Genomic DNA, 24995 nt, shown 5'->3' on the forward strand with positions numbered 1-24995 from the left:
AAAGCCTACACTGATTAGACATACGATGTGGTGGGCACTTCGGGGCATTCTCCTCAGAGAACCCAGAGAAGGTTCAGCCCTGAGAGTGTTTCATACTTCACCGAGATACCTGTCTGTGTCAGACTGAACTCTGTGTATAAGAGTTAAGGGGGCTGAAGATCTTCAGGGAACGGGGCCCCATAACCTCTTCTGCACATTACAGGCCTATGAGACGGTGTTTCCTCTCAACCCCGTCAAGGGGCCTGTGGGCATCTGGGTCATCAGCCAACATTGGTTGCCTTGCATGGAAGGGCGACATGTATCCTGAGAATTAGACCTGAAAAGGGGAGGGGCCCCTCCCTGCTTTTCTTTCATCTCCTCAGTGTTCGATTCCATGGTTACATTCTGTGTGCACGAGTAGTTTAAAAGGTTAAAACATTTTAGCTAGAGAGCAGAGCTGTCTCTTCTCAGAAACTAAGAAGGTGATGATAATAGTGAATTGGGTTTCAGTTGACTGCTGGGTGACACGCCTTATGCCAGATGCCTTATATTCCTTAAAACTGATCTGGTGGTGACTGGCCAGAAAAAGGAGTTCTTCTCATTTCTCTTAGGCAGTTAGGGTACAAAGGCTCAGAAAGGTTTTTAAAGGTTCCTAAAATACCTTTTCTCGAAGTAGAGTCAGAATCTGACCCCAGGCCTGTCTGACCACTGCCTTGCTGTCCCCTTCTGTGTGGGTCGTTCGTCTCATGCTCCTGTGCCTGGCGCCCATGTCACTGGCCAGGCGCCTGCCATTTCTTTTCAAGTCTTCATTCAGGAAACTGACTCTGCCTGTGATCGGTCCTTTCTTGGAATTATTCTAACTCTTCCCCTACAGCACACAGTTTAACACCACGTTATATAGTTTAGCTTTTTAAATTTTCTTTTATTGAGAATGAATTAGGTGTTTCACTCCTTAGCTATCCCCCACTGGGACGCATTTAATACCGGAAGTCATTTCAGCTGCTTTGAGGTTTGCCACTGAGTATCAGCTGCTTCTCGCCTTCTTTGCAGAAGTCAGGATCCTTCTTCCCAAACTCCCACCCCATTTGAAGCCTCTTGGAGTCATCTGCTCTTTCCTTCCTCTTCTCTCCTTGAGTGTCCAGTCCCCTCAGGCCAGCGTGATGAGACACAGCAGGAACTTCATGAGGCTGACCGGTTGCTGCCTGGGTGGGGGAAGGGTTTGGATATGAGAGCCTTGGTTCCCTTAGGGGAGAGGCAGACCGTAGTGGAGAAATTAAAGCGTAGATTCCAGAGTCAGACTTGGGTTCAAGTCCAGACTCTGCCATTTAGGACTTGAATGCCGTGGTCAAGTCATGTAACCTCTCTGAACCTGGGTTCCCTCGAAGAACAGATTGGTGGTCCTGAGAGGTGGGGGGTGGGGGTGGGTGAAGTGGGTAAAGGGGGCCAAAAGATGCAAACATCCAGTTATGAAATGAATACATCCCGAGGATGTAATGTACAGTGTGGAGAAAATAGCATGGTATATTTGAAAGTTGCTAAGAAAGTAGATCTTAAAAGGTTGCATCACAAGAAAAATTTGGAACTGTGCATGGTGATGGATGTTAACTAGACTTATTGTGGTGATCGTTTTGCTGTATGTGCAGATATCAAATCATTATATTGTACATTTTTCTCTATATGTCTATAGATAGATATATCTATACCTAAATCTGTCTGTAGGTGTATGTAATCAAATTTTCATCTACTTGATTTTACAAAAAGCACTTAAATCAGTACTTTACACAAAGCATTTCGTACATTCCTAGCCATGAAAAAACTCCACAACAGCAAATAAAGCACATGACTATAGGTGGTGTGGGGTGTGGTGGATATTAGCAGAAGGCTTGCAGGGGTGTCTGGCCTTGGCATCTCTCAGCCTCACTGGAAGAGCAAGAGTTGTCGTGGGCCCCACATTAAATACATTGTGACACGTAATCACAGAAATAAATCTCACAGTGTTTTAAGTCTATTTGCGATGTTGTGTTGGGCCACATTCACAGCCATCCTGGGCTGCAGGTTGGACACCCCCGTTAGAGGGAACGAGCTTTAGATCTGTTAGAGCTGGTGGGGGCGGCGATGTGTGTGTGAGTTCCATGGGGATGTCGAAACCTCCCGAGCCCCTCAAAGAGCAAAGCCAGAGGAAAGCCCTGTGGTGTTTCTGAGGCAGGGGCGGAGGGAGGTAGGGGACAAGGGAGCCACGTTCCAGGAACCCCTTTTATGGTGGAGGGTACTGGTGCTTGGACTGAGGACGGATCGAGACCCCACTGGGTGTGCCCGCCACCAGCTGACTTTCTTTTTCTCTGTCTAGTGATCTCCTGATGAGGGACAACCTGTTTGAAATCATTACAAGCTCCAGGACCTTCTACATCCAGGTAACAAGCTCACGCCGGGGAAGCTTTGGTGTCCCGTTTCTGTGAATGGTGCGCTCCCAGGCCTTGCCCTTTCTTGTGCTTTCTCTTTTATTTTGTTTGAAGTTTCTAGTTGGTAAATTTAGCCCCTGAAAGTCAGTCTGAGTCCCATTTTGTTCTAAACAGGATGTTTGCCAAAAGCTTCCCAACCATAAAATAGTAAGAGCAGGTTGAGCCGCTGCGCTGGGGAACACGCGCGTGGACCAGCTGCTCTCAGCCGCTGGGCGCCAGCTAAGCAGAGAAAAGGAGAACTGGTCAGTGGTTTCACTTCTCCTCCGGAGGGTATTTATAAGCTCCGCCCGTGTGTGGTCATCGCTGCGTGCGGAAGGACAAAAGCGCGGAGGCCCCTGTGCAGGCACCAGGTGCAGAGCCCAGCTGCACAGAGAAAGCCATTGTTTGGGCTCTGACCGCTCAGCTATCAGAAGCTTCTCCCCTCCGCCCACAGCCTTGGAGTTCTCCCAACTCCTTCTAAAATCACAGGCGCTAGGAAGGCACATTTCCAAACAGGGCCTAGACTTGCAGGGCCAAGTCCCCACCCAGCCCGCCTCACAGTCCACAGAGCGTGCCTCGATTCCTGGAGCATCGTGACAACGCTGCATTTTTAGCAAAAGACTGTCATGTCGTGTGTTGGTTTAAATGGGGGACTCCTCAATCGAAGCTTTGCAGGGTTCCCCAAGCCCTTTCCTCTTCATTTTAACTGTGCTCTCCCTTGCACAGGGGTCACCCCACCCCTGTTTGTTGGGTAGCAGCTCTGTTCGGCCCCTCTCTGAGCTGGCCAGAGCCCAGCAGACATGCTGGCAGCCTCAGCCATCTGTGGGATCCATTCATTCAGACAAGCACTTGCCATCCCGGAGAGATGACGTGGGGAGCTGCAGAAAGTGTTGCTGGGGGTGTGAGAGCGGCTCCGTTGCTGTTTGGGGGTAAAGTTTAACTGTAGGAGCAACAGAAGCACTTCCAGGTCTGTGTTAGCTGGTAATGGTAGAGCATCTCTAGAGTGCCAGGTGTTTTGCCTCATGCTGGGGACACTGCATCACACAGAACAGATCCTGAGCTGGAGAGAGAGAAAGTCAAGTACACAGGCGATTAAAACAGTGTGATGGGGTGGCGGAGGGGGTGTTGGGTGGGTGGGCACGGGAGTTTTTAGGGCAGTGAAACTGTTCCGTGTGATGTTGCAATAGTAGATGCGTGGACTAGAACTTTATAGCGCCAAGTGTAAACCTTAATATATGCAAATTTTAAAAAGCATTTAGGAGGTCAGGGCATCCCAGCATGGAATGCAGAATATGACAAAAGGAACTAAATGTATCGCTGGCGTGAAACTGCCGCCCTGGTTGGGGTAGGGGAATAAACAAGGACAGAAACCGCGTGGTGCGTGCTACCATTAGATGGAGTAGTAGTTGCCATGGGAACTCACAAGAAGGGCACCACCCCCAGTGCCAAGGAGTCAGGGGAGGTTCCTGAGGGAAGACATGTCAAAGCCCAGGCAGCTGAGGGGAGAGTGGCCCAGGCAGAGGGAACAGCATGTGTAATAAAAGCCTGGAGGTAGACGGAGCACAGGGCATCCTGGAGGCTGGAAAGCACACACACTGGGCCCTGACCTTGGCCGTTGTTATAGAGCCTCTGCTATGCTGAGGGGTAGGGCCCCTCGAGGTTGAACTAGGGGAGTGACCCAATCGGATCTACTTTCTGGAAATATCCCTTGGGCAAGGGATGTCACTTTCAGAGCCTGGTTCCTCATCTGTAGAGTAGAGATGATAGCCTTCAGCCCCTGCCCCAGGCACGGTGTGCTGGCCGTGAACTGCCTGGCCGGGTGTACGGTGGAGGACAGATGGGAAAAGGGGGGAGATGGGAGTGAGGCATAGTTTAGGTGAGGAACAAGAGAAAGCCCAAGGGTGGGGGACAAAAGCAAAAAATGTGAAAGCTATTAAGGAGTCTTTTCTAGCACTTGGTTGTTGGTTGGATGTTGGGTGCAGGGAGAAAGGAGAGGCAACGGTGGCTGATGGCAGCGATCGCTGTGACAGGAGCCTGGGAGGAGGGGATGGAAAACACAAGCCCAGCAAAGATGGTTCTGAGTTTACCATGCCTCTGGGACATCCGAGGGCACATGCTACCCAGGCCCCTAGACAGACGGTGCCTGACACACATTGGTGGTACTAAATAAGTGTTGGTCGAGTGACCGATTACGCTGGGTAGCAGTTAGGACAGGGCTTAGGGAAACATGAACCCCAGCAACGACAAAAACGTTCAAAGGTTTTGCTTCATCTGCCCGAGTGTGAGGGATGTTTACCAGAAGCTTCTCCTCACTTTAGCCTCCTTTGCCTTCTGTTCCCACATTTCTGGGATGAAAGAACTCTAGCGTCGTCCTGAATAAATGAATGAGCGGATGGACAGCTCTGTTTATCACACCTAACTAACTCAAAGAGGAATCAGAGGCTAGAGAAGAGATTAAACGTCATTAAAATATGTATTCATTTGTTTTAAAATAGTAACTAGAAACTCATTTGTGTTAAGACATGTAACATTTTATGAAAAAGAACTACATTTCTAAAACAGAAAAAGCAACAGGAGTAGCATTGTTTTTTGTTTTTTGTTTTGCAAATCTCTTTAATTTTAATGGCTGGCTTAATAGAAGACAGCAGGATGCTCATAGCTGCCTCTGCATTCTGTCTGGGGCCATATGTTGTTTTGATTGAAGGATATGAAGAAAATCTGGCCCCACATGGAGATATGTGTTTGGGGGGAAAGGAATATTTTAATAGCTTTTTCAGATAATTGTAGGTATTCTTCTTTGAGCCTATACCCAAACTGGGCAAATGGTAGTTTCTTTATATTTACATGCAATGTGAAATTAGAAGCCAATAATAATAAAGTTTCATACTCTTACATTAAAATCCATTGGTCAGTTTTGCACTTTGGATGAATCCTTTTACCAATTCGTGATTTTGTAACTGCATGCTTAAGTCATTTGGAAAATCATGGTCTCACTGAGATATGCAGATTTTCCAAATGTTGACCTATTTTATTACATAATATTTTTAAAAAGCACATTTGTTAATATCACTACCAGTATCACCAAGAAAGTCTTTAAATATAGAACACTGTCATGCTCATGGAAGTGAATATACATTAGCTGAAATTCTGATTTTTGCTTTGAAATCACAAAATTCATCATTTGCAAGAAAATACTTTCATGATCTTCCTGCCAAACAGGCTCATTTCATTCAGTTTTGTGAAAGAGCTTTTGCCATGTGCCTAAACCTGAAGAAGTTTGACTGGCAGTTTGTCGGTCATTTGTTCCAAGTAAAAAGCAGGCTTCATGTAAAAAGTGAAAGAATATAAGGCTGCTCATGCAGTGTGGTGCCGGTAGTTGTACCACCAGGCCAGAGTGGCATTCTGACCTGCCCCCTAAGGTCTTAAGCGCAGTAAATCTGCTTCAAAGAACTGTTTATGCTTGGTATCTAGGTAAGCGAGATCGAGGAGCTGGGAGAGCTATGCAGAGAAGCGAAACTCCGTGGGCAGACGAGAGAGACTTAGGCAACAGAATGGGGCTGGATTCTGGCTACTCAGGTGTTGCCTCCTCTGTCACATTTATCTTGTAGGTCACGTGTATGTGTAATTTGTACCCTGTGGTCTCTCACACTGTAACAGTTCCTTTGTGTTAATTAAAAGCTACCGTTTATGGCCACTTTGCTATCCTAGACACGATGGTAATCAATTTACAGGCAGCACATGACTTAATTTTCAGCAGTTTCTGAGGTCATCTGTGCTTTACAGATGAGGAAATGGAGTGTCGGAAGGTGAATTGTTTGAGATCATAAACCTGGTGAGTTATGGGAGGGATTCGAGGCACCAGGTGCTGGGACAAGGCCTGCTCATTTGTGTTGTTTACAAGCAGCCTGGTGCAGAGCCCAAGATATAGGCCAGTCTGACTTGGTGTTGGGAAGACCAGCTTGGGGGAACTAGGAGTCCTGGCAGGTGGACCACAGTGACAGGGATCCAGGATCTGGTGGGAGGCACCTGAGCTTTTGATGTCAGCAGGCTCCTCAGCAGGCACAGGGCGAGCGAGGCTCACCATTTCCTTCTTTCCCAATCATGGAAGGTCAAGGGTATTAGGCAGCTTATCAAGAGGAGGATTAGTTCCTAGAAATAAGAAATGTAGTGCAGGCCGGTTTTGGTGACTTGGCATAAGCCCAGGGGCCAACACTCGAGGTCTGTGTCAAGGCAGGAGTAATACTAAGAAGGCTCACACGTGGAGAGCCGAGTGCTGAGCTAGAACTTTTGGATACTTGCTGTTTTAACTTAGACTGAGAGGTGCACGGCATCACTCAGAACGAGGGAGTGTAAGCAGCCTCAGCAGTCATGTGGCAGAGCTGGGTCTAAAGAGGGTCTGGTGCTTGGGGAGAGGGCAGGGGTTGGGAATGGACCGAAGAAGCAGATACTGGAAACCTTTTACTGATGGCCTCTGGAAATCCTTGCTTCAAGCCATTGCATCTGTTACAATGCCGGGCTCATAGTAGATGTTCATGGAGAGCTCACCGAACTGTGATAAAAACAAAACAGACTGCAGTGACTCGTTTTAAGGTCCTTTGTTCCCCTCACCTCAGAAACTGCCCTTAAGGACAGAAACCCTACTACTTCTTTTGAACCAGGCATCAGAAACGAATGCACACGTTTAAGCACCAGGAAAAGATGAAGGCGTGAGCGTGGCACGCCTTTTCGGTTCTCTGCTTCAAGCCTTTTACAGTCTTAGTGATTCACCATAGGGTGGGTGGACTTCAGCTCTGTTTCTTTCCTCTGGTTCATGAAGCTACCTTTGGGATATGGTTTTAAGGTATTTTTCAGTCTTGATAAAGGCTAAACCCAGGCTTTTCATAAAAGATAGATGCATACATACATCATAGTTTTTTGCACAGTCTTTGAAGTTTCACTGAATTTTTGTTGCCAGTGGATCTCATTCTTAAAATCACTGATGGAGATTGTAATTGTGATCTTGACGAAATAACAATCTATTTCTTCTCATGTAGGCTTTGTTACAGTACCCACTTTTCTGTTTGAATAATATTATTAAATAACTTATTAAATGTTAAAGTAAAGTTTCCTGGTGTTTATTATTGCCAACTTTAATGTGGTTGGGTTAACTACCTAGATTACCTGACAAAGAGAGGTCCTTACACAGAATTAGAAAATTAGGGAGGAAATATCATCAGCAAACAATTTCCATCTGTATTCATTACTAAATGTTTTAAAAAGGAGATTTTATTCTTTTGCCTATCAATTAGCAAAGATTTTAAAAAATTATAATATGTAGTTCTAGCAAGAAACATTTCTGGCCACATGTAAGATCCAGGAAGGAATGCGTACCCTTGAATCTGGTGGTCTCCCTGGGGGGTACGAAGACCCTTCATGCACCAAGGCGTGGGCAGCAGCATTATTTATAATTAGAGGAGAGTTGGAAATGGTCTAAACGTGCTTTGGAGAATGTTTGTGCTTGAGTCCCCAGGTGTCAGATCAGGAGACTCCTAGGTTTCCGTGATTCGGTGACTCCTGGCTACTTGGAGGCTGGGGCATGTTGACAGTTTGTTGGTGGGGGTCTCAAAGGACAGATAGGGAGTGGCCTTTGGCTGGTGGTTATAACCTTGGACTTGGAGGCAGCATTTTGCTAGGGCGATGGGAGGAGAAGTAGCTTAACAGCTCTGGAAACTGATTATTGGGTTGTCATCGTGCGGGTCCCTTATGTGAAGTGGGAGACCTCTGTCCCTCCCCCGGCTCCCATCTCTGTCTTTCCCTCTGTCTTGTAACATGTTCCCCTGTCAAACAGCATCTGCTTCCCTAGAAGGAAAATCTCTGAGAAACGATTTCCAATTACCTCCATCTCATTCCAATTCTAAATAATCCTTCTCCACCCCCCAAATATGTTATTTTATTTGATCTGGATAATGTGAAGCGTGTTCCGGCCTGGCGGACGTGGCAGTGATCAGTTAGGTAGGAATTATCTACAGATAGAGGGGGAAAAAGTCTCAGGGAGAGGGCAGTGCACACATTTATAATGTTGGAATTTAAGGCATCATACAGACCCTTCCTATGTAGTAATAATAACAATATAATAGCTAATACCTACAAAGCCCTTTCTGTGTATTGGACACTGTTCACACTGCTTTACCTGCAAAAGTTTCCTTCATTCTCCTAATAGTTCTTCTTGTGGGCAGGCTAGCTCTAATGGAAGTAAACTGTATTCCAGAAGAATCTTGGAGATCTTGCCCTGGTTATTTTTTTGGAGTAGGGGTGGATTTGTCTTCTTCTTGGGGAACCACCGGGTTGTCGGATAACTGGAAAGAGCCCGAAGAGACGGTGTGGGCACATTTGCAGCTCTGGTGTTTGAGAGGGGTGCTCCCCTTGGGCACTTGTTACCACATGCTTTAGACTCAGCTCGCAGGGCACGAGACCGTTTCCCTTGCAAGTTTCTCCTGCACACACCTAACCAAGGGAGATTTGTTTGGGGTGACAGAAAGGGACGGGGATGCTGGTTTGAGGATTTTTGAAAAACTGATCATGTATGATCTTGATATAATGCAAAGGGAAAGAATCATTTGGGGGATGGCGGAAGTGAGGGGTATGTGTGCCGAATTTTGCAGTCTGCAGTGTGGTATTTGCATATATGTGTGCCATGGGCACGCAGATGCATGCTTGTGAACTTGGGTGGAACTATTTGGGATGGGTGCAGGGGGACAGAGTGAGGTTGATAAATGTGAATTTCTGGAGGTCAGGGATTCAGTCTTGGTCCCATCTCTGTGCCCAGCACCTCATTAAACGTCTGCTGGTTTGCCTTAAGTCAGCCTCTCCAAGGCTGGAAAGAATTGGTAACTCCCAGAACTCCACTTGCGGTGGCTTTTCTTCCTTTCTTCTCAGAGCCACTGCTGCCCCCTTCTGGGCTTGGTAGGTATTTCTGGAGGAAATAACTGACTCTGGGCAGGGTCCTTCCTACATGTTGTTAAGCTTAGTGCTCCAAGTCTCACAACTCTGAGGCCTGGATGGAGAGTCCAGACAGACCCAGCTAGCTTGTGCTTTGAGAGAAGACCAGCTGGGAGATAATACACACCTGGGAGACTTTGTAGAGGATTTGGCTTTAATGGGACTGGAGTTGAAAATAGAATTATTCTGTTCAGATGTCTGTAGTAGAAAGATGACTGCATTGGGACGCAGGAGAACTGGAATGTAGACCAGCCACAGGGCCTCATTTTCATTGTCTGGAAAACTGGACCAGGCCAACTGTGTTCCAGAGCAGGAGACAGACTTCAGCAGGGGATGGGCCTCCCAGCTCTGCCTGCCTGCCCCCCTCCTCCCGCCCCCCCCCCCCGCCCCCGGACACATTGCAGAGCGAGCTCTACTTTGGGCTGTTTTATTTGTGAGGTCTCAAATATTATTTTTGCAGGGGGGAAAATGTCCTCAAAGGGCTGAAGCCACTGGACTAGATGATCTCTGAGATTCTTCCAGCTTGAATGATGTGGTTTTTATGAGTTTAGAATTGGGTCAGAGACTTGAAAGCCGAAATCACGGTGCCCGAACGTCTGTGTAAGTGCCGTGGATGTTTTGCAGGCGGACAGCCCAGAAGACATGCGCAGCTGGATTAAGGAGATCAGGGCGGCTGTCCAGGCCCTCAAGTGCCACCCCAGAGTAAGTCACTTCCTTTCTGCTGCAGAGTCACTACCAGCTCATCGATAATCGTCCCGAAGCCTGAAGGCCTTATTTGGCCGGCAGCCTGGTCCTAGCTGAAGCCCAGGCCGTCTTGTTTTTCTGTTTCGATTGACTTGGGCACCCGTTTTTATTTTTTTGTTTTTGGTTGTCAGAGGAGGTAGGGCTGGGTAGAGAAACAGAGTTTCCGGTGTGTTGTACGTGTGCACCTCCCTGCCAGGCAGACCTTGACGAGTCTGGCGTGAATCCCATTGGACCTAGTAGATTTCTGTAGACAAGTGCCTCTGGACCTGTGAGGTGGTGAACCTGGGAACTCTTCCAGGGGCCTTGGGATAAACATTGTCAGGAAAGTCCTTGCTTTCCTTTATTTTTCTTCCTTTTTATTTTTGTAGGAGCTATCCTTTTCTAGATCCATTTCTTTGACTCGCCCTGGAAGCACCAGCCTGTCAGGTGGGCCCAACTCTGTCTTCTGCAGAGCGCGGCCACCTGTGGAAGAGAAAAAAGCCCTCTGCAAAGCCCCCTCTGTGGCCTCCTCCTGGCAACCCTGGACGCCCGTCCCCCAGGCCGGAGAAAAGCTCCATCCGGCTGAAGAGACTCCTGAGGACTCTTTGTTCGCGCCTCGACTTGGGGAGAGCGGTACGCCTGGGGCATTGCCCAGCTCCCGGATGAGGCACCGATCGGAGCCCCAACACCCCAAGGAGAAACCATTTGTGTTCAACCTGGATGATGAGAACATACGGACTTCTGACGTGTGACGAGGCACAGTGCACTGGGAGGGAGGGGTGGGGAGGACTCGAGAGAAGGAGGCTGCGACTCGGTGTCCCTCTCTGTGGGAGGGTAGTCAGAAGTCTTTATGCCACTAATATTCCTGTGGATGCTCTGTGGGAGGGGCCCATGCAGCTGGCTTTTGTAAAAAAAAAAATTAGTGCCGTGTATTTAATTTGGGAAAATGACTAGGTTAGACCTGTAGGCATGCTCAGTGGAGAGCAGGCGACCTCATGTTCAACTATTGCAAGGTCGTCCTAATGAGAGGAGGTTGGAATTCCAACCTTGTCCCGAACCAAGTTTTATTTGCTTGTCCCTGTTTTAGCTCTTTGCCTTTGTTGTCAGGACAGGCACAAAACCTTAGGCCAGTCATCTGGTTTTATCCTATTCCTGTCTATTGGCCAAAGTTAGACTGTGAAGTACGAGGGTGGTAACTGACCCACCCGAAAGGAGGGAGGGGTGGTGGATGAGCCAGGCTCCACTCGGCTGGGATTCATTTTGAGGGGAGGTGTTAAAATCTGGGGGCTGGCAGGTGACCCTCAGAATGTCTACCAGGGCAGATCCCCTCAGGACCCTGGCAGGGGCAGAAAGGGAGACCTCTTGTAAGGGGTGGGGAATGATTCACTTAATGCAGCAGCCAATTTTGAGAATTACTCTGTTCTTGTTTAGATGTCCTTTGACCCCAAATACCGTCAGTGTGAGGGACAGACCTGCCCACCTGGTTTCTGTGTCCGGCCCCAAGGGTGGGCTTATCAGTGTTAAATGTTATGATGATTGAGAACAGAGCAGACATTTCTCTTGATAATGGTGTTATGTTGGGATGTGTGGAAGGTTGATATGTATGTGATAATTCACTTGTGTGGTAGATCAGATCTCTGTTTTAGATTTGCTTTGAAATAGGTGCTGGGAAGAGATGGATTAGAGTTCACCAAGCTAAGTTTTTTGGAGCCATGTTTTCCAGACATAAGGGAAGGTCTGTTTTAGCAAAGACAGATTGTCTTGAACCCCAGCTCTTTTTTGATGGGCCAATATTAGTCTGAGTTTCAGTGCTGTAATAGCGTAAACCCTGGCAGGTTGCTTTCCTCCTATTCTTTGTGTTGCCCTTTGAATGAAACCTTGTGTATTTGCATGATCCGACCTTGTAATCGGATGCGGTTCCATGTACTTAAGAGCAGAGAGATGCAAAGATAATCTTGATAGATATTTATATTTTTAATGAAATAGACACTGCATAGAAACATTGATTTAGAGGCTATGCATTGCTGACTAGAGATTTCCTGGGTAGAGAGCATAGGTCGTGGTTCCCACCCAAATTTCAGGCTGTGCCTTCTTTCATTTGACAAAAGGATACTATTTATGGGGTCCCTGGGAGGATTTGTCTGTCCAACTAATACAGTGAATTGCTACCAGGAACTGACCAGGGTCCCCTAAAGGGAGAGAAAACATAACTCACTTCTGTCTATAATTTTTATCAGCTAGATCAACAAATTATATCTTTAAATTAAAACATTAATGACTAGCAGAAGAGGCGAAGCTTTGTCACCTAAGTAAATCCCTTTCTCTCTTTATGTCCAAATTGAATGCAGAGGCAAAAAGATGTGACCAGAAAATCCTTAGCAACTCGAGGGAAATCTTACCTTTTTCTCCTGGAACCGCAGTTTCCTGGAAGTCAGTGTCATGTTGAAAAACTGCTCTTGACTGCACTGTGTTGAAGCTGTCCTTCACTTACACCGTTTGGCCTCCTGGTATGAAAGAGGAATCTGCTACTGAGTCCATCACTCCCCCCCACCCCCTCTCTTTTCTGCAGACTCCTGTATACTTTTGTCCTCAGAAATCCTCATTTTGGGAATTATTTATTTGTGAGTAGTCAAGGTTACAACATACTTCAAGTAGCCTGCTTTCAAGAAGTCATTCCAAATTCTTGAAGCTCCTTGGCTCAGGTTTCATGTTCCAGTTTTCCTTCAGAAAATTATTTGGCTAGATCAAAGAGAGTACACAGTGATACTGAATTAATGAAAATAAATGAGGGGCTCTTAAGAGCTCTAAAAATTCCCTATCTCATGAAAAGTTTAAGTTATAAAAGTCTTTTGGTGTTTAAATTATAAAAATCTACCCATGTATCTCTCTCTTTAAAAAATTAAACTGTCTGCTGTATTACTACTGCTAAAATAATTGGCCATCAAGTAAGCTAATATGTTTCTTATTCAGTAAGGTCTATTTTGAGAATGTGTTAAATTAAACATACTTATAAATCCAGATTGTATTATCATGATAGAGGGAAAAACAAGGACTCTGGTTGGCAACTACTTGGGAATTTCAAGTCAGAACATTGTTAATGTAGTTCCAACACTAGAGAAATAGAATTATCTTCAGCTGAAGCTTGAAAGCGTTCTCATTCCCAAACCGTATTTCACAATTCCTTTTGTGTCCGTATTTCTTAACTTCTGGCCTATTTCACATCACAGCCTTTTAATGACATTATACATGTGAGCCAAAGATGTTGTATGTACGACCAAAGCATTGGTTTTAAATGTACAAAATGTAACCAAATGGAAAAAATAGGGCGAGGATGCACTATAGGTTAGTAGTTAAGTTCATAGTCTCTGGAATAAATCTGAGTTTTAGAAAAAGGAACTAAGAAAGGTACTGCGTTTTCCTTGTTGAACGAAAACCTCTGAGTTGTGCTGTTTTTCATAAGACTTTTGGCAGGGTCTTGACTCACTATGTGTAACAGTATTTCAGGTGGTCTTCCCAATGGCTGAACCACACTCACCATCCACTGTTATGGAAAGCTTAAGGGTTTGCTATCTCAAGTTAGCTGATGGTTGCTAAACATAATTGGGTCTTTTCTGCATACTGTGAGACATCATAAATATACATTGACTAGAGTGACCTCAGGTCAAAATGTTGGAATTACACACCTGTTTCTGGGCAGAATGCCGGAAGATTCCCATGAGAAACAGTAAGTGTAAGGTCCAGCTTTGGCGTTCACTTTGAAGCAAAAGTTTTTTTTTTCTCTCTTCCTGAGCATAACTGCTCTGACCTAGGCTAAAAGGACCCAATTAAAACAAAACAAAACAGCAGGTTCAGTAGTTGAGCTGTGGGATTTGAGGTTTGTTTTCACTGTGAACCAGATACACAGGCATATGTACGTAAAAATATTTTGGAAATGAACAGGTTTATTAAACCTTTTTATCGAGGTCACTTTTCGCCTTAGTCCCTTTGAACTGTTTGACCTTTCCCCACTGCTTAGGACCGTGTGGCATGATTCCGTGTTTTGAACCAGTGTGTTTCCGCTGTGAAATGCGCTCGCGCTGTAAACCCTGAGCTGAGTGCATGGAAACTGTTACGCTTCTCATTTTATGTGATCTCTGAATTGGTATGTAGCAAAAAAATAATTTTCTAAAACTGTTTTGTTGCTTGTTTTGTAATAAAACCATGTGAGATACTGAAAGACGGTGTGTTTTCCTAACGCCGACCTGGGATGGGTGATCGCTCTTGTCCGACTGTCCCTGTTGGTTTCACGGACTTCACAAAGTAGGTCCCTGCTCAGGGTAGGGCCCGGGACCTCTCGTCATGGCCTGGAGCTGGGTGGGGGGCGGGCGTGGTCCTCGGGGAGAGACGGGTGTTGTTGGGAAGATGTGTGGGTGTGTGTGCGGGGAGGTCTGCCAGGCTCTGCCCCTTAAAGTCGGAGACTGGTGGAGGCGGCACCCTAGCCGGGGCAGAGTGTCGCTCGTTTAAGGGTGGTTCCAGAGTAAAGTCATTGGAAGAGTGGGGAGGAAGAAGAGAGCAGGATGACTAGACCTTTGCTTCGACGAGCTGGGCTCGGACAATTCCTCCTGCTGTGGCTGCTGCTGCCCCCGGTGCCCGGCCCCAGGGTGGAGGCTCAGAGGACCTGGCGCTCTCCGCTCTGCCCCGCGGTCTGCGAGCCAATGCGCTGCCCCCCGCTGCCCACCTGCTCCGCAGGGACGGTGCTGGACAGCTGTGGCTGCTGCCGCGTGTGCGCTGCGGCCGAGGGCGAGGTCTGCGGCGGGGCGCTCGGCCGGCCTTGTGCCCCCGGGCTGCAGTGTGGCGCTCCATTCAGCCCCCAGCGCCTGGGTGGCACCCGGTTGGGCACCTGCGGCTGCCCGGCGACAGGGGCGGCTGTGTGCGGCAGCGATGGGCGCACCTACCCCAGCCTATGCGCGCTCCGTGCTGAGAACCGCGCAGCGCGCCGCCGCGGGGCGCACCCGGCACTGCCGGTGCAGAAGGGGGACTGTCGGGATCCAGGTAAGTGTCAGGGCTCCGTGCTCTGAGGGCACTTTTGGAACTTTCTAAGGGGACGTATTTCAATCACGCAGCTCGCCAGGGGTTCTACTCTCCTCTATTGGCCTTAGGGATTCCACTCGTTGTTTCTGATTTTATTCCCCTTTTAGGTGTGTTTCTACCGGTTCCTTTGTGGTTGTCCCCCCAGTTTCCTCCCCACACCTGTTAAAGGCCGTCTTCCGTTTTCCTCCCTCCCTCCCTCCCATCCTTCCTTCCTTCTGTTTCTCTCTTTTTCCTCCCTCCCTATCTCCCTTGCCCTCCTTCCCTCCTTCCTTTCCCAACCTGGATGGTGGGGCTGGTTCCCTCAAGCCCTGTGTCCTTATGGGATCGCAGGGAAAACACTGATGGGGAGACTAGAGAGGAGGGAAGGCGGAAGGAGATGCAGGGGAGAGACTGAGAAATTTGAGATCGGACCCCTGAGAGGGTCAGGAGGCGAGGGTCCCATGGCCCCCAAGAATGGAGCATTTTTTCACAGGAACCAGAAACGCAGGCTGGCTTAGGAGCAAGTACAACTTCATCGCAGAGGTGGTGGAGAAGGTGGCGCCATCGGTGGTTCACTTGCTGCTATTTCACAGGTAAAGGGGGTAGGAGGAGGTCATCCACCAGCTACCTGCCAGTTTTCTGCTCCAGGCCCCGGGTTAAGCACCAGGTAAGAGTCGTGAGATTCAGCGCTGCAATCACCTGGTCAAGGTCGCTGAAGGGATAAGGATCCTGACTTCCAAATCTGGGAACTCCTAGGCACTTTACATGGTTGGGAGTTTTCTCTCCCTCTCCTCCCACAGACCAAACTCAATGTCAGGTGCGAGAGCTCGACAGCAGCTGGATGATCTTGCTCAGCCCCCTCGCTGCCATGGAAGGAAATCCCCTGCCACAAGGCCAGTTAGCAGTGAAATCTAAACAGGAAACAGGCTTCCCAGCCTCCATCCCTGCATGGGTCCTCCTGATTTCGCTCTAGGTCCTGATTCGGCACTAGGTCCACTTTTGCCCACAACACTGTGGTTAGGTTAGGTTAGGCCTCTTTGAAGCAGAGGGGTGCTGCTCTGACCCACTCTGAAGAAGGGGGAGTCTCTGGAAAAGGAGAGCTGGACACAGCCCTCAGTGGCCACTGAACCCGTGGAGTCCAATTACACATGGAGAAAATGAAAACACAGACAGGGAAAAGTAAAATGTGTGAGAACACTATGCTGCAACGTGAAGTTTCCAGACTGCGGGGGGCGGGGGGGGGGCCTGCCCTGCCCTCTGCTTATGTTGTTGTCTTGCTGAGGCAGGTCCCCTCTCAGCCGGGAAGATGTTCCTGCATCCAGTGGCTCTGGGTTCATAGTGTCTGAGGATGGGCTCATTGTTACCAACGCCCATGTCCTCACCAACCGGCAGCGAATCCAGGCGGAGCTCCAGAGTGGGGTCCAGTATAAAGCCACTATCAAGGACATTGACCACAAACTGGATCTTGCACTGATTAAGATTGAGCCAAATGTGAGTATGCGAGGGCTAAATCAGAGCCTGTGAGTTGGGGGGATGTTCATCAATTTGCTCGTATTTTCTTCCCCACCCCATTTTCACCCATGCTGCATCTTTTCACCTGCTGTATGCTGGTTTAAATTTCCTTCTTTTCTATCTTTTTCACTCCCTCATTTGTTTATTTTCTTCCATGCCAGTCAGTACACCCATGACAATTTCTACTAACTATAAAGCAGTCTTTTTCCTTCTTTTTCACCACCTTCTCCAACAGATGCTGCTTCTGGGCAATTTACTCACCTTAGAGCACTCCCTTAGAGTACCAGGAATGAGTGCAGTGGTTTCAGAGCCACTAAAGGATACTTTGGGGTCCTGTTTTATCAAGGGTGGTCTGCACAGTAGCAGTATGGACATTGTCTAAGCAACTTTTAGTCAAAGGTGAAAAATTTCTACCATCTGAAGAGAAACCAGAGTATCTAAGCAATTGGAAACTCAGAATCTCGGACCCCAGCCAGGTCTACTGAGTTAGAATCTGCATTTTCCTGAGCTCCCCAGGTGACTTGTTTGAGAAGACCTGCTCTGGGTGATCTTATTTCTTTATTCATTTGGTGGCCAATTAACTTCGTAAACTTTTGAGCTGGATAGGTGCTAAGTAAATTGCTAATGTCAGTTCATGTTCATCAGTTACTTCACTTGTGGTTTATTTACAGTAATTTCTGCAAAGCAATATTTTTAGATTTTAGAAATGATCCCAATCATCTTGAGAAGTGAGAGTTTGGGAGAGATTCTTGGATTATAAATCCCAAAGACAAAGACTGTCATACATGTGTGTTACACAAACACTGCTTGATTCTCTTCTTGGTTTGTCTTCCCCATCCCTCCTTGCCCATGTGCAGACTGACCTTCCTGTATTGCTGTTGGGAAGGTCATCTGACCTGCGGGCTGGAGAGTTCGTGGTGGCCCTGGGCAGCCCATTTTCTCTGCAGAACACAGTAACTGCAGGAATTGTCAGCACAACACAGCGAGAGGGAAAAGAACTAGGGCTGAAGGATTCAGACATGGACTATATCCAGACCGATGCCATAATTAACGTAAGTCACTTGGGAGGGCCACTGTGAGCTGCAATACACTGGAAGTATGATGAGGAGAACACTTCAGAGTGCCTTCTTTTCCTTTTGGCTTTTTGGCTATGTCCAGAGTTCAGTTAGATCCTTATGAGAGGGATGGAATGCTTTGCAGTTAAGAGTTCAGCCTGTTTGATATGATAACTGGTGTCCATGATGTTGGGTGGTCTGTTGGGGTCTGTCAGAGAGCTCCCCCTGCTGCAGACAGTGGTGGTCCTTCTGCTGCTGTTCTTTACCTGCAGGGACTTCAGTATTAATGATGGCGAGGGCGGGGGGATCAACTCTGCCTGCCCTGGGGGCACAGGGGCTTACTAGAGCAGGCTGCTTTCAGTAAACCTGTTTAGGAGCCAGGTATAGTTAACAAGGAGAAAAGTACTGATGGCTTTTTCAAATTCTGTCTTTAGCACGGGAATTCTGGGGGCCCTCTGGTGAACTTGGTAAGTGGCCACTTTCCTTGCCGCCTCATGTGTCTTCCTTTTAAAGACTTCGTAAATTCCATGGTGCAGACTAATCCAAGTGTAGAAGTCTGTGGTATGATGCTGTTCTAGGACTGCATCTTATGCAAACGGTTAGGAAGGTTTCAGATCTGCCGTGGATTTGTCATCCTGGCGTGTGATCTCATCCAGCGGAGAGCGTCAGGGTTTACTAATACTGGATTCCCATCTCCTCAGCATGCTTCCTGTTTTCACTGGATAGTTAACCAAATCCATGTGAAACGACCACCTGTTCTGTGTCATGTATCTCCTCGAAGAGCCCCTGCTGCCACCTGTGAAGAACTGTCTCTCATCCCCAAATGCTGATTGAACGATGTGGTCTGTCCAGGTTTCTAGTCTTGACCCACTTAGATGACAGAAAGGCCACAGCACAAATCCACTGCTCTGTCACATACTTAATTCTTAAACCCCGTCCGGTCTCTGTAGTGGAAATGCCAGCATTCCTAGTTGCTCAAAGGCATGTGGAAGCAAAGTGGGCAATGCTGTTGGGCACAGCCTGTGATCGTGTACTCATGCTCTCTGAGTGTCTGAGCTGATTGGCTCTGTTTCGTCTTTACATATTACACTTGCTTGTAGGAGGATGAATTGTACGTGAAGTTGTTGAGCGTTTTGACTCGTACCATTGCCCACCATTTTTTACGCCTTCTTTCTCCGGTGGACAATGAGCTCCCCAGACCAGGGGTCACATGCAGAATTTCAGGCCGCCCTCCAGACCTACTGAATTATAATCTGTACTCTTCCAGGATTAAACAGTTCATTAAATAATATGATTTTTAAAATCCTTTCTGTTACCTAATAAAGGCTACGAGATGATGAAGTGCACGAAAAAGAAAGTATTTCTCACTTTGTCGCTTTGGTTTAGTAGAGCTTTGTTCCCCAAATCAATGACCAGTTCTTCCGAATAGTTCCATGGAAGTGCTGCCATAAAAACCCAGCAGCTTTTTGCCTTTGCCGTGTGTATTCTTAGCTTCATTTAAGGAATGAAAAGGCAAATACTCCTCGTCCTCTTATTTGGGGGGAATAGCAAACTGTGGCTCACATTCAAAATCGCCATCCTTTGGCGAAGGAATAGTGAGCCCAAGAGCACAAAATAAATTCCTTAGCAGGAGTCTGCACGTGTAGGTCCCCTGTGCTACTCCACCACCCTCTTCGCCCTCTAAGGCACCATCCACTGACCTTGACCGAAGAAGCACACCTTTCCTAGCCCTTCTGTGCTCTGACCAAAGTCACTAGCTTCACTCCTTGCTGTGTGTTCAGTCTGCACAGCTCGGCGACTGCATGATTTATGTCCTCCCTTGCCAGGATGGTGATGTGATTGGCATAAACACACTGAAGGTGACTGCAGGGATCTCCTTCGCAATTCCCTCAGATCGAATTCGACAGTTCTTGGCCGATTTCCATGAGCGCCAGTTGAAAGGTACAGGGAGTGAGGATGACTTCTTCCTCTTGTGTTTTTTTTTTTTCTTCCCCTCAGGAGCCCTCAATCTACTGCGGAGACACTTCTGTGGCATACCGAGTGCCTGGTGCCCGCTTCCCATCAAGGTGGTTCAGGCAGGAATGTGGGCTCTAGGTGCAAAACCAGTTGTGAATTGTACCAAGGAATATTTGGATTGAACTGTGGTGGACAGGAAACCTGACGGGGAGAAGTGGGCAGGTGGGCGGGAGGAGGGTCTGTGTCCATGACAAAGGTTCTCTGAGGCACATATTTGCAGCTGACAGCCTGAGAAGGCAGCTACGATGGTAAAAATCTCCTGTGATTCCAGTGTCTTTTCAGACCTGCCGACAGGGAAGTTTTGTTGATGGTAACACAGGATACTTTTCCTTTCCAGGAAAGACTCTGTCACAGAAGAAATATCTGGGTCTGCGAATGCTGCCCCTCACTTTGAAGTAAGCATGGGTTTGGATATGTCTGGTTTTTTTTTCCCCCAGAAGCAGAAGCCATAGCTGGAACGTCTTGGCAGGGAAACTGAAGTGTCTGGATTATAGCTGGGTGCTCTCGGGGCTGCAGACCCCGTTTATCACAGGGCACGGATCTGCCTCAGCCTGAGCCAGCGTTCACTGTTCTTTGTCATTTCTTTCACTGCGCCTACATTTTATGACGTGCAATGGTTCCAGCCTTTCGATGGAGAATCAGAGCCCCCCCCAGGGGAGAATAAGTGCCACTCACCTGATGGAAGCCTCTCTGGCTCCGCTGACCCTTGAAGAGAACAAGTAGATTCCTGAGCTTCAAAGGCTTTGCCCAGGATGTCTATCAACTTACCGTGCTTCTTATTCTTACTGAAAAGCTCTTCTTACTTTTTGCAGCCTTCTTCAGGAAATGAAAAGGCAAGATCCAAACTTCCCTGCCGTGAGTTCTGGGGTCTTTGTATATGAGGTGATTCAAGGAACCGCAGCGGAGAGGTAAGGGAAGCTCAGTCCCCACGAGGTGTGTGTGGTGGGAAAGGTGTGCGGGCTCCAGGTGTAGGCCGTCCAGCTCGGGGTCCCCAACCACGCGTGGCTGTTGAATGCTTGAGATGTGGCTGGTGTGACTGATGGACTGAATTTTAAGTTTTACTTAATTTTACTTTACTTAAATAAAGAAGCCAGCAGCCTGTGAAGTTTCTTCCATTGAACACACTTGGTTTTTTGCGGGGAGGGGGCGGGGAAGGTGGGGCACGGGGAGGACTGCCTTTCACTGTAGTCATGGCACTGTATGAGATGGTGTCATTGGGTGCTGTTTCTGGTGGGTTCCACACACTTAAAACAGAGGGTAAAATACATACCAAGGACTAGTAAAAAAGGACATGTTAAAATTACATTTTAGATCTGTCGAGTTAAATAATTTTAAAAATTAGTTTCATCTGTTTAAAATTTTTTGACAAAAACTATGGTTCCCAGGAAATTGAAAATCATGTATAACAGATATGGATTCCCTTACATTTCTACTGGATAGTAATGCTGATTTAGACTTGTGTACTGTAAGGGCTTTTGTTTTGGGGAGTGGTTCTCTGTAGCCCAGCAATGTGTGGTATGGTACCAGCCTAAGTTTAAGTTAATTTTGCCAGGATCCCTGAATCTACCCTTTTAATACCTTAGTTATTAGGAATCAGAAGAACCTAAAGGGTTAAAAGTTAAAGAACCTATTTTAGGTACCTTAACATACTGTTTTCTTTAAACTCTGGAGGACACTATTAGAGGGAAGCATTAATTAAACAAACAAAGGAATAAATAAAGTGAATAAAGCAGAGGTTAGAGCAGATACTGGAGAGGTTAGACCTTCTCCAAGGAAGACCTTCCAGCTAACTTTACTGCTGTTTTTTTTTTTTTTTTTAAAAGATTTTATTTACTTATTTATCTTTAGAGGGGAAGGAGAGAGGGAGAGAAACATCAATGTATGGTTGCCTTTTGTGCGTCCCCTGCTGGGAGTTGGCCTGCAAGGAACCAGCTTGCAACCCAGGCATGTGCCCTGACTGGGAATCGAACCGCGATCGTCTGGTTCGCAGGCCCGAGCTCAATCCACTGAGCTACACCAGCCAGGGCTACTGCTGTTTTGAACATTTACACGGACCACTGAGGGAGGAGGTGGCTTGTCCAACAATTATTCTCCTGGCTTTCTCAGACTTCTTCAGTATCTCTCTGTCACTGTATCTCTCCATCAGTTTTTCAAGGGTTCAATAATCTGTTTGGATTACGGCAACTCTTTTAGTAGGGGGCAAGAAACTATTGCTACCTATTCAGAATAGCTAAGTGTTAGGTCTCGTGTTACTAAATTTGGCTTGTCACAGGCTTTTCTAGACTTTCTTGGTCTCCTCCCTCCCCCTTATTTTTAACTTCTGGTTCAAGGCCAGAGCTATCTCAGCTCTCCAAGTCCTTGCTACTTGGGACGTGGTCTGTAGACCAGCTGCCTTAGCATCGGCTGGAGCATTTTCGAAATGCAGAATGACAGGCTGGAGTCAGAAACTGCATTCTGAACGAGATCTCCGTGGTGTGATGCACAATAAATGTGGGAATTACTGCTTCCTTGATGTTACTGCTAACCCAGAAATCTGTTCTGGCTCCACCCACTTATATCTAAGACTAATGACAATAATTATAGTACCAATAGCTGGCATTTATTATCCATTTACTACATGTCAGGTACCACTTGAAATGTTCTATACGCTAGGTTTCAGCCCACAGTAGTCTTGCGATACAGGCATTATTTCAGAAAGGAAGCAGCTGTGGTATAGAGAGGTTAACGTGACTTACACAGCCAGCAAGGAGGTGGAACCTGAGTGAGCCCCTTGCTCTCCTGTGTTGGTGGCTGCTCTTCTTGCTTCTGAAAGGCAGATGTCGAGTGGCAATAAAGTGGGTTTTTAAGTCTGAGACCAGGGATCAAATCCCACTTCAGCCTCTTACAAGCTGTGGGACATGTATCCTGTCTGAGCCTCACTTTCTCATGCTCAGTGCATAGTTTGCACTCAGTAACAACTTGCAGGTTTCTTTCTTTTCCCCTCACGGAACTACCATGAACAAATTAAGCTCCTTCTTTGTGCCTTGTCCCAGTCGTCTTCCTGAACTAACCTTGTTCCATGCTTTTAGCTCTATCTACCTTTAAACTTCTCTTCACATCCCGTTGTTTTAAATTTCTCCCGTTTTTAAAAATAAACTCCACATATCTTGGCAATCCTTTCTATTGTTCTTCCCTGGGTTCCCCATTTCTCTTAAAGGGTATCTCCTGAAGTCATTTAATTTTATGCCCCTCATCCAGCCTATTTTTGACTTGCAGACAAATCAACAGCATGGCTGTGTATTCCAAGTGTTGGAGGTAGTTTTTCTTTCTAGAATATACATTCTAAGTGAAGCAAATTTGTAGGACACTCAGTAAAATCTCAACTCTGCTCCAGAACTGGAGTCTTAAATATTTAGACTGGGAAGGGTGACTGGTTTTTTTACTTACTGGGAGCAGAGCTTTTCATAGTATAGCTCAACATACTCTCGTTCTGTAAACTCTGGTTGAAGATGGGGCACGTGAGCTGACTGAAGGGTAACTGTCTGGGGAAAATGATATTTTTTTGGACTTTTTATGTTTGCTCCTAAGACTGGGTGTATACTTGAAGTTAATAGAGGTCAGACATTAATAGAAATTAAAAGCTAAACTCCTTACTCCAAGCCAAACCCAATATATGGGAGGAGTAAACTTCTTACACACGATTCTGATAGAGCATTAATTTTATAAAGGTAAATACATTGTGTCCTCCAGGTGATTTCACAGCAGAGCTTAGAATAATCCTCATATTTGAAAGGACGGAGGCAATTTCTGGTTTCTTGGTTGGTATGTTTACTACCAGCAAAATAGTAGTGCCTTAGGAGACAGACGTTACATTCTGGCTGGGGATAAGTAACACTCTCAGACTTTCATGATCCTTTCTCCCCTCCGTCCCAGCTCTGGGTTGAGAGACCACGATGTAATTGTCAGCATAAATGGGCATCCTGTTACCACCACGACCGATGTCGTTGAAGCTGTTAAGGACAATGATTCCCTTTCCGTCATGGTTCGTCGGGGAAGTCGTGCTTTGATGCTGACAGTCACACCTGAAATAATCGATTAAGTATCTTGCTACAAAGAGAAATTATCTAACAAAACCAAGGCTGTATTACCTGTGTTTGTATTGAAGATGTGCCAAAGATGGCGAGCGGCTTTAGGATCTCATTCTCATACAGGAAAATGAACGCTTAAACATAGGTACCCGTTCAGGGACCAGTAGGTGGGGGCTGGTGCTGCTGCTAAGGGGCCTTACGGAGCCAGTGGAAGGACGTGGTGCCAGGAAGTCTGGGGAGCTGATAACATTTTATTTAAAGGTAGGAACAACGGAAAAACAGGCAGTTTCTAATTTAACCTTGACAGAGACACTTAGTATTTTAAAACGTCTCTATAGAGAGAGAGAGACACACACACACACACACACACACACACACACACACACACACACACACACACACACACACACACACACACGGTGGTGGTCCCACAATGGATCCAGACCTGCCTCCTAGGTCTGGCTGTTTGGGCTGAAGTCTGGGCCTCCCCTTCTAAAAGCAATGCACTGCGCACTGCAGGAGCCCCAGAGCCCTGTCCTCCTGTCCGCTCACCAGCCCGGAAGAAGCTGACTCCTAACTGCAAGAATCAGCTGGGAAGCTGGAGACCTAATTCTTCAAAACAGAGGAGTTTCCAGAACTCTGTGGAGGGACCCATGGTACACCTTGGCCACTGGGATCTGTGCCCCACCACTCTAGCCTTGTCCCTGGCTGTCACACTCCAGTTTTCAGAACAGTTGGCCCCTATTGAAATGGGTGATGGTAGGACAGACACTAGGAGCCAGGTGCTCCTTCTCTTCTTGTTCTGCTGGGCCCAGAGGGAGCCCAGGCAGTGGTGGGGCGCCGCATTCCCATAAAGCTCTGGGGAAGCAGGGGAGTGTCACCCGGCCCTGTCACACCCAGGAGCTCAGCATCCACCGTCACCCTCTTCCCCAGTCCCAGGGAGGGTCCCCAGTCAGAGCTGGAGTCAGGAAGCTGAAGAACACACACACACACACACACACACAGAGATCTATCTACCAATTATTAAGAAACAACCTGAATCCAGCAGTGCAAAGGAAAGAACAATTTTTATTAATATTCTCTTATGTAATCAGCCTCTTAGATTGTATCATATTTGGACAGGGTTTATGGATACAGAGAATAAATACCATGTATAAGTCAAATTGAAACTGACAACT

General features: G+C 47.0%; 2 protein-coding genes across 4 annotated transcripts in view; both read left to right on the forward strand.

Annotated features, from left to right (window-relative positions):
- PLEKHA2 (pleckstrin homology domain containing A2) overlaps window positions 1–14334 on the forward strand; it is a 69836-nt gene extending 55502 nt beyond the window's left edge. For all 3 annotated transcript variants that reach the window (XM_037055420.1, XM_037055419.1, XM_037055418.1), the window contains 3 exons: window positions 2327–2390; window positions 10020–10097; window positions 10508–14334. In XM_037055420.1, the coding sequence (XP_036911315.1) occupies window positions 2327–2390; window positions 10020–10097; window positions 10508–10870 (505 nt within the window). In that variant the 3' untranslated portion in view covers window positions 10871–14334. The remainder of the gene's footprint in view (window positions 1–2326; window positions 2391–10019; window positions 10098–10507) is intronic.
- A 301-nt stretch (window positions 14335–14635) lies between these two features.
- HTRA4 (HtrA serine peptidase 4) lies at window positions 14636–24149 on the forward strand. Its single transcript, XM_037055074.1, has 9 exons — window positions 14636–15149; window positions 15661–15760; window positions 16454–16658; window positions 17537–17731; window positions 18169–18201; window positions 19561–19675; window positions 20088–20145; window positions 20563–20658; window positions 23663–24149. Exons 1-9 carry the CDS (start codon window positions 14675–14677, stop codon window positions 23826–23828), a joined length of 1443 nt encoding a protein of 480 aa, XP_036910969.1. The 5' UTR covers window positions 14636–14674; the 3' UTR covers window positions 23829–24149.
- The last annotated feature ends 846 nt before the right edge of the window (window positions 24150–24995 follow it).

Source organism: Sturnira hondurensis, unplaced genomic scaffold (assembly GCF_014824575.4).
Source record: "Sturnira hondurensis isolate 20B ecotype Veracruz unplaced genomic scaffold, ASM1482457v3 Scaffold0008640, whole genome shotgun sequence".
Classification (NCBI taxonomy): Eukaryota; Metazoa; Chordata; class Mammalia; order Chiroptera; family Phyllostomidae; genus Sturnira; species Sturnira hondurensis.

What these genes read in the sequence shown, in the direction of transcription:
- HTRA4 (XM_037055074.1), top strand. Translation starts at nt 14,675, where the DNA reads ATGACTAGACCTTTGCTTCGACGAGCTGGGCTCGGACAATTCCTCCTG. An exon ending in TGATTAAGATTGAGCCAAAT is followed by an intron (nt 16,659 to 17,536) that starts GTGAGTATGCGA and finishes GCCCATGTGCAG; the next exon opens with ACTGACCTTCCTGTATTGCT. An exon ending in GGGGCCCTCTGGTGAACTTG is followed by an intron (nt 18,202 to 19,560) that starts GTAAGTGGCCAC and finishes CTCCCTTGCCAG; the next exon opens with GATGGTGATGTGATTGGCAT.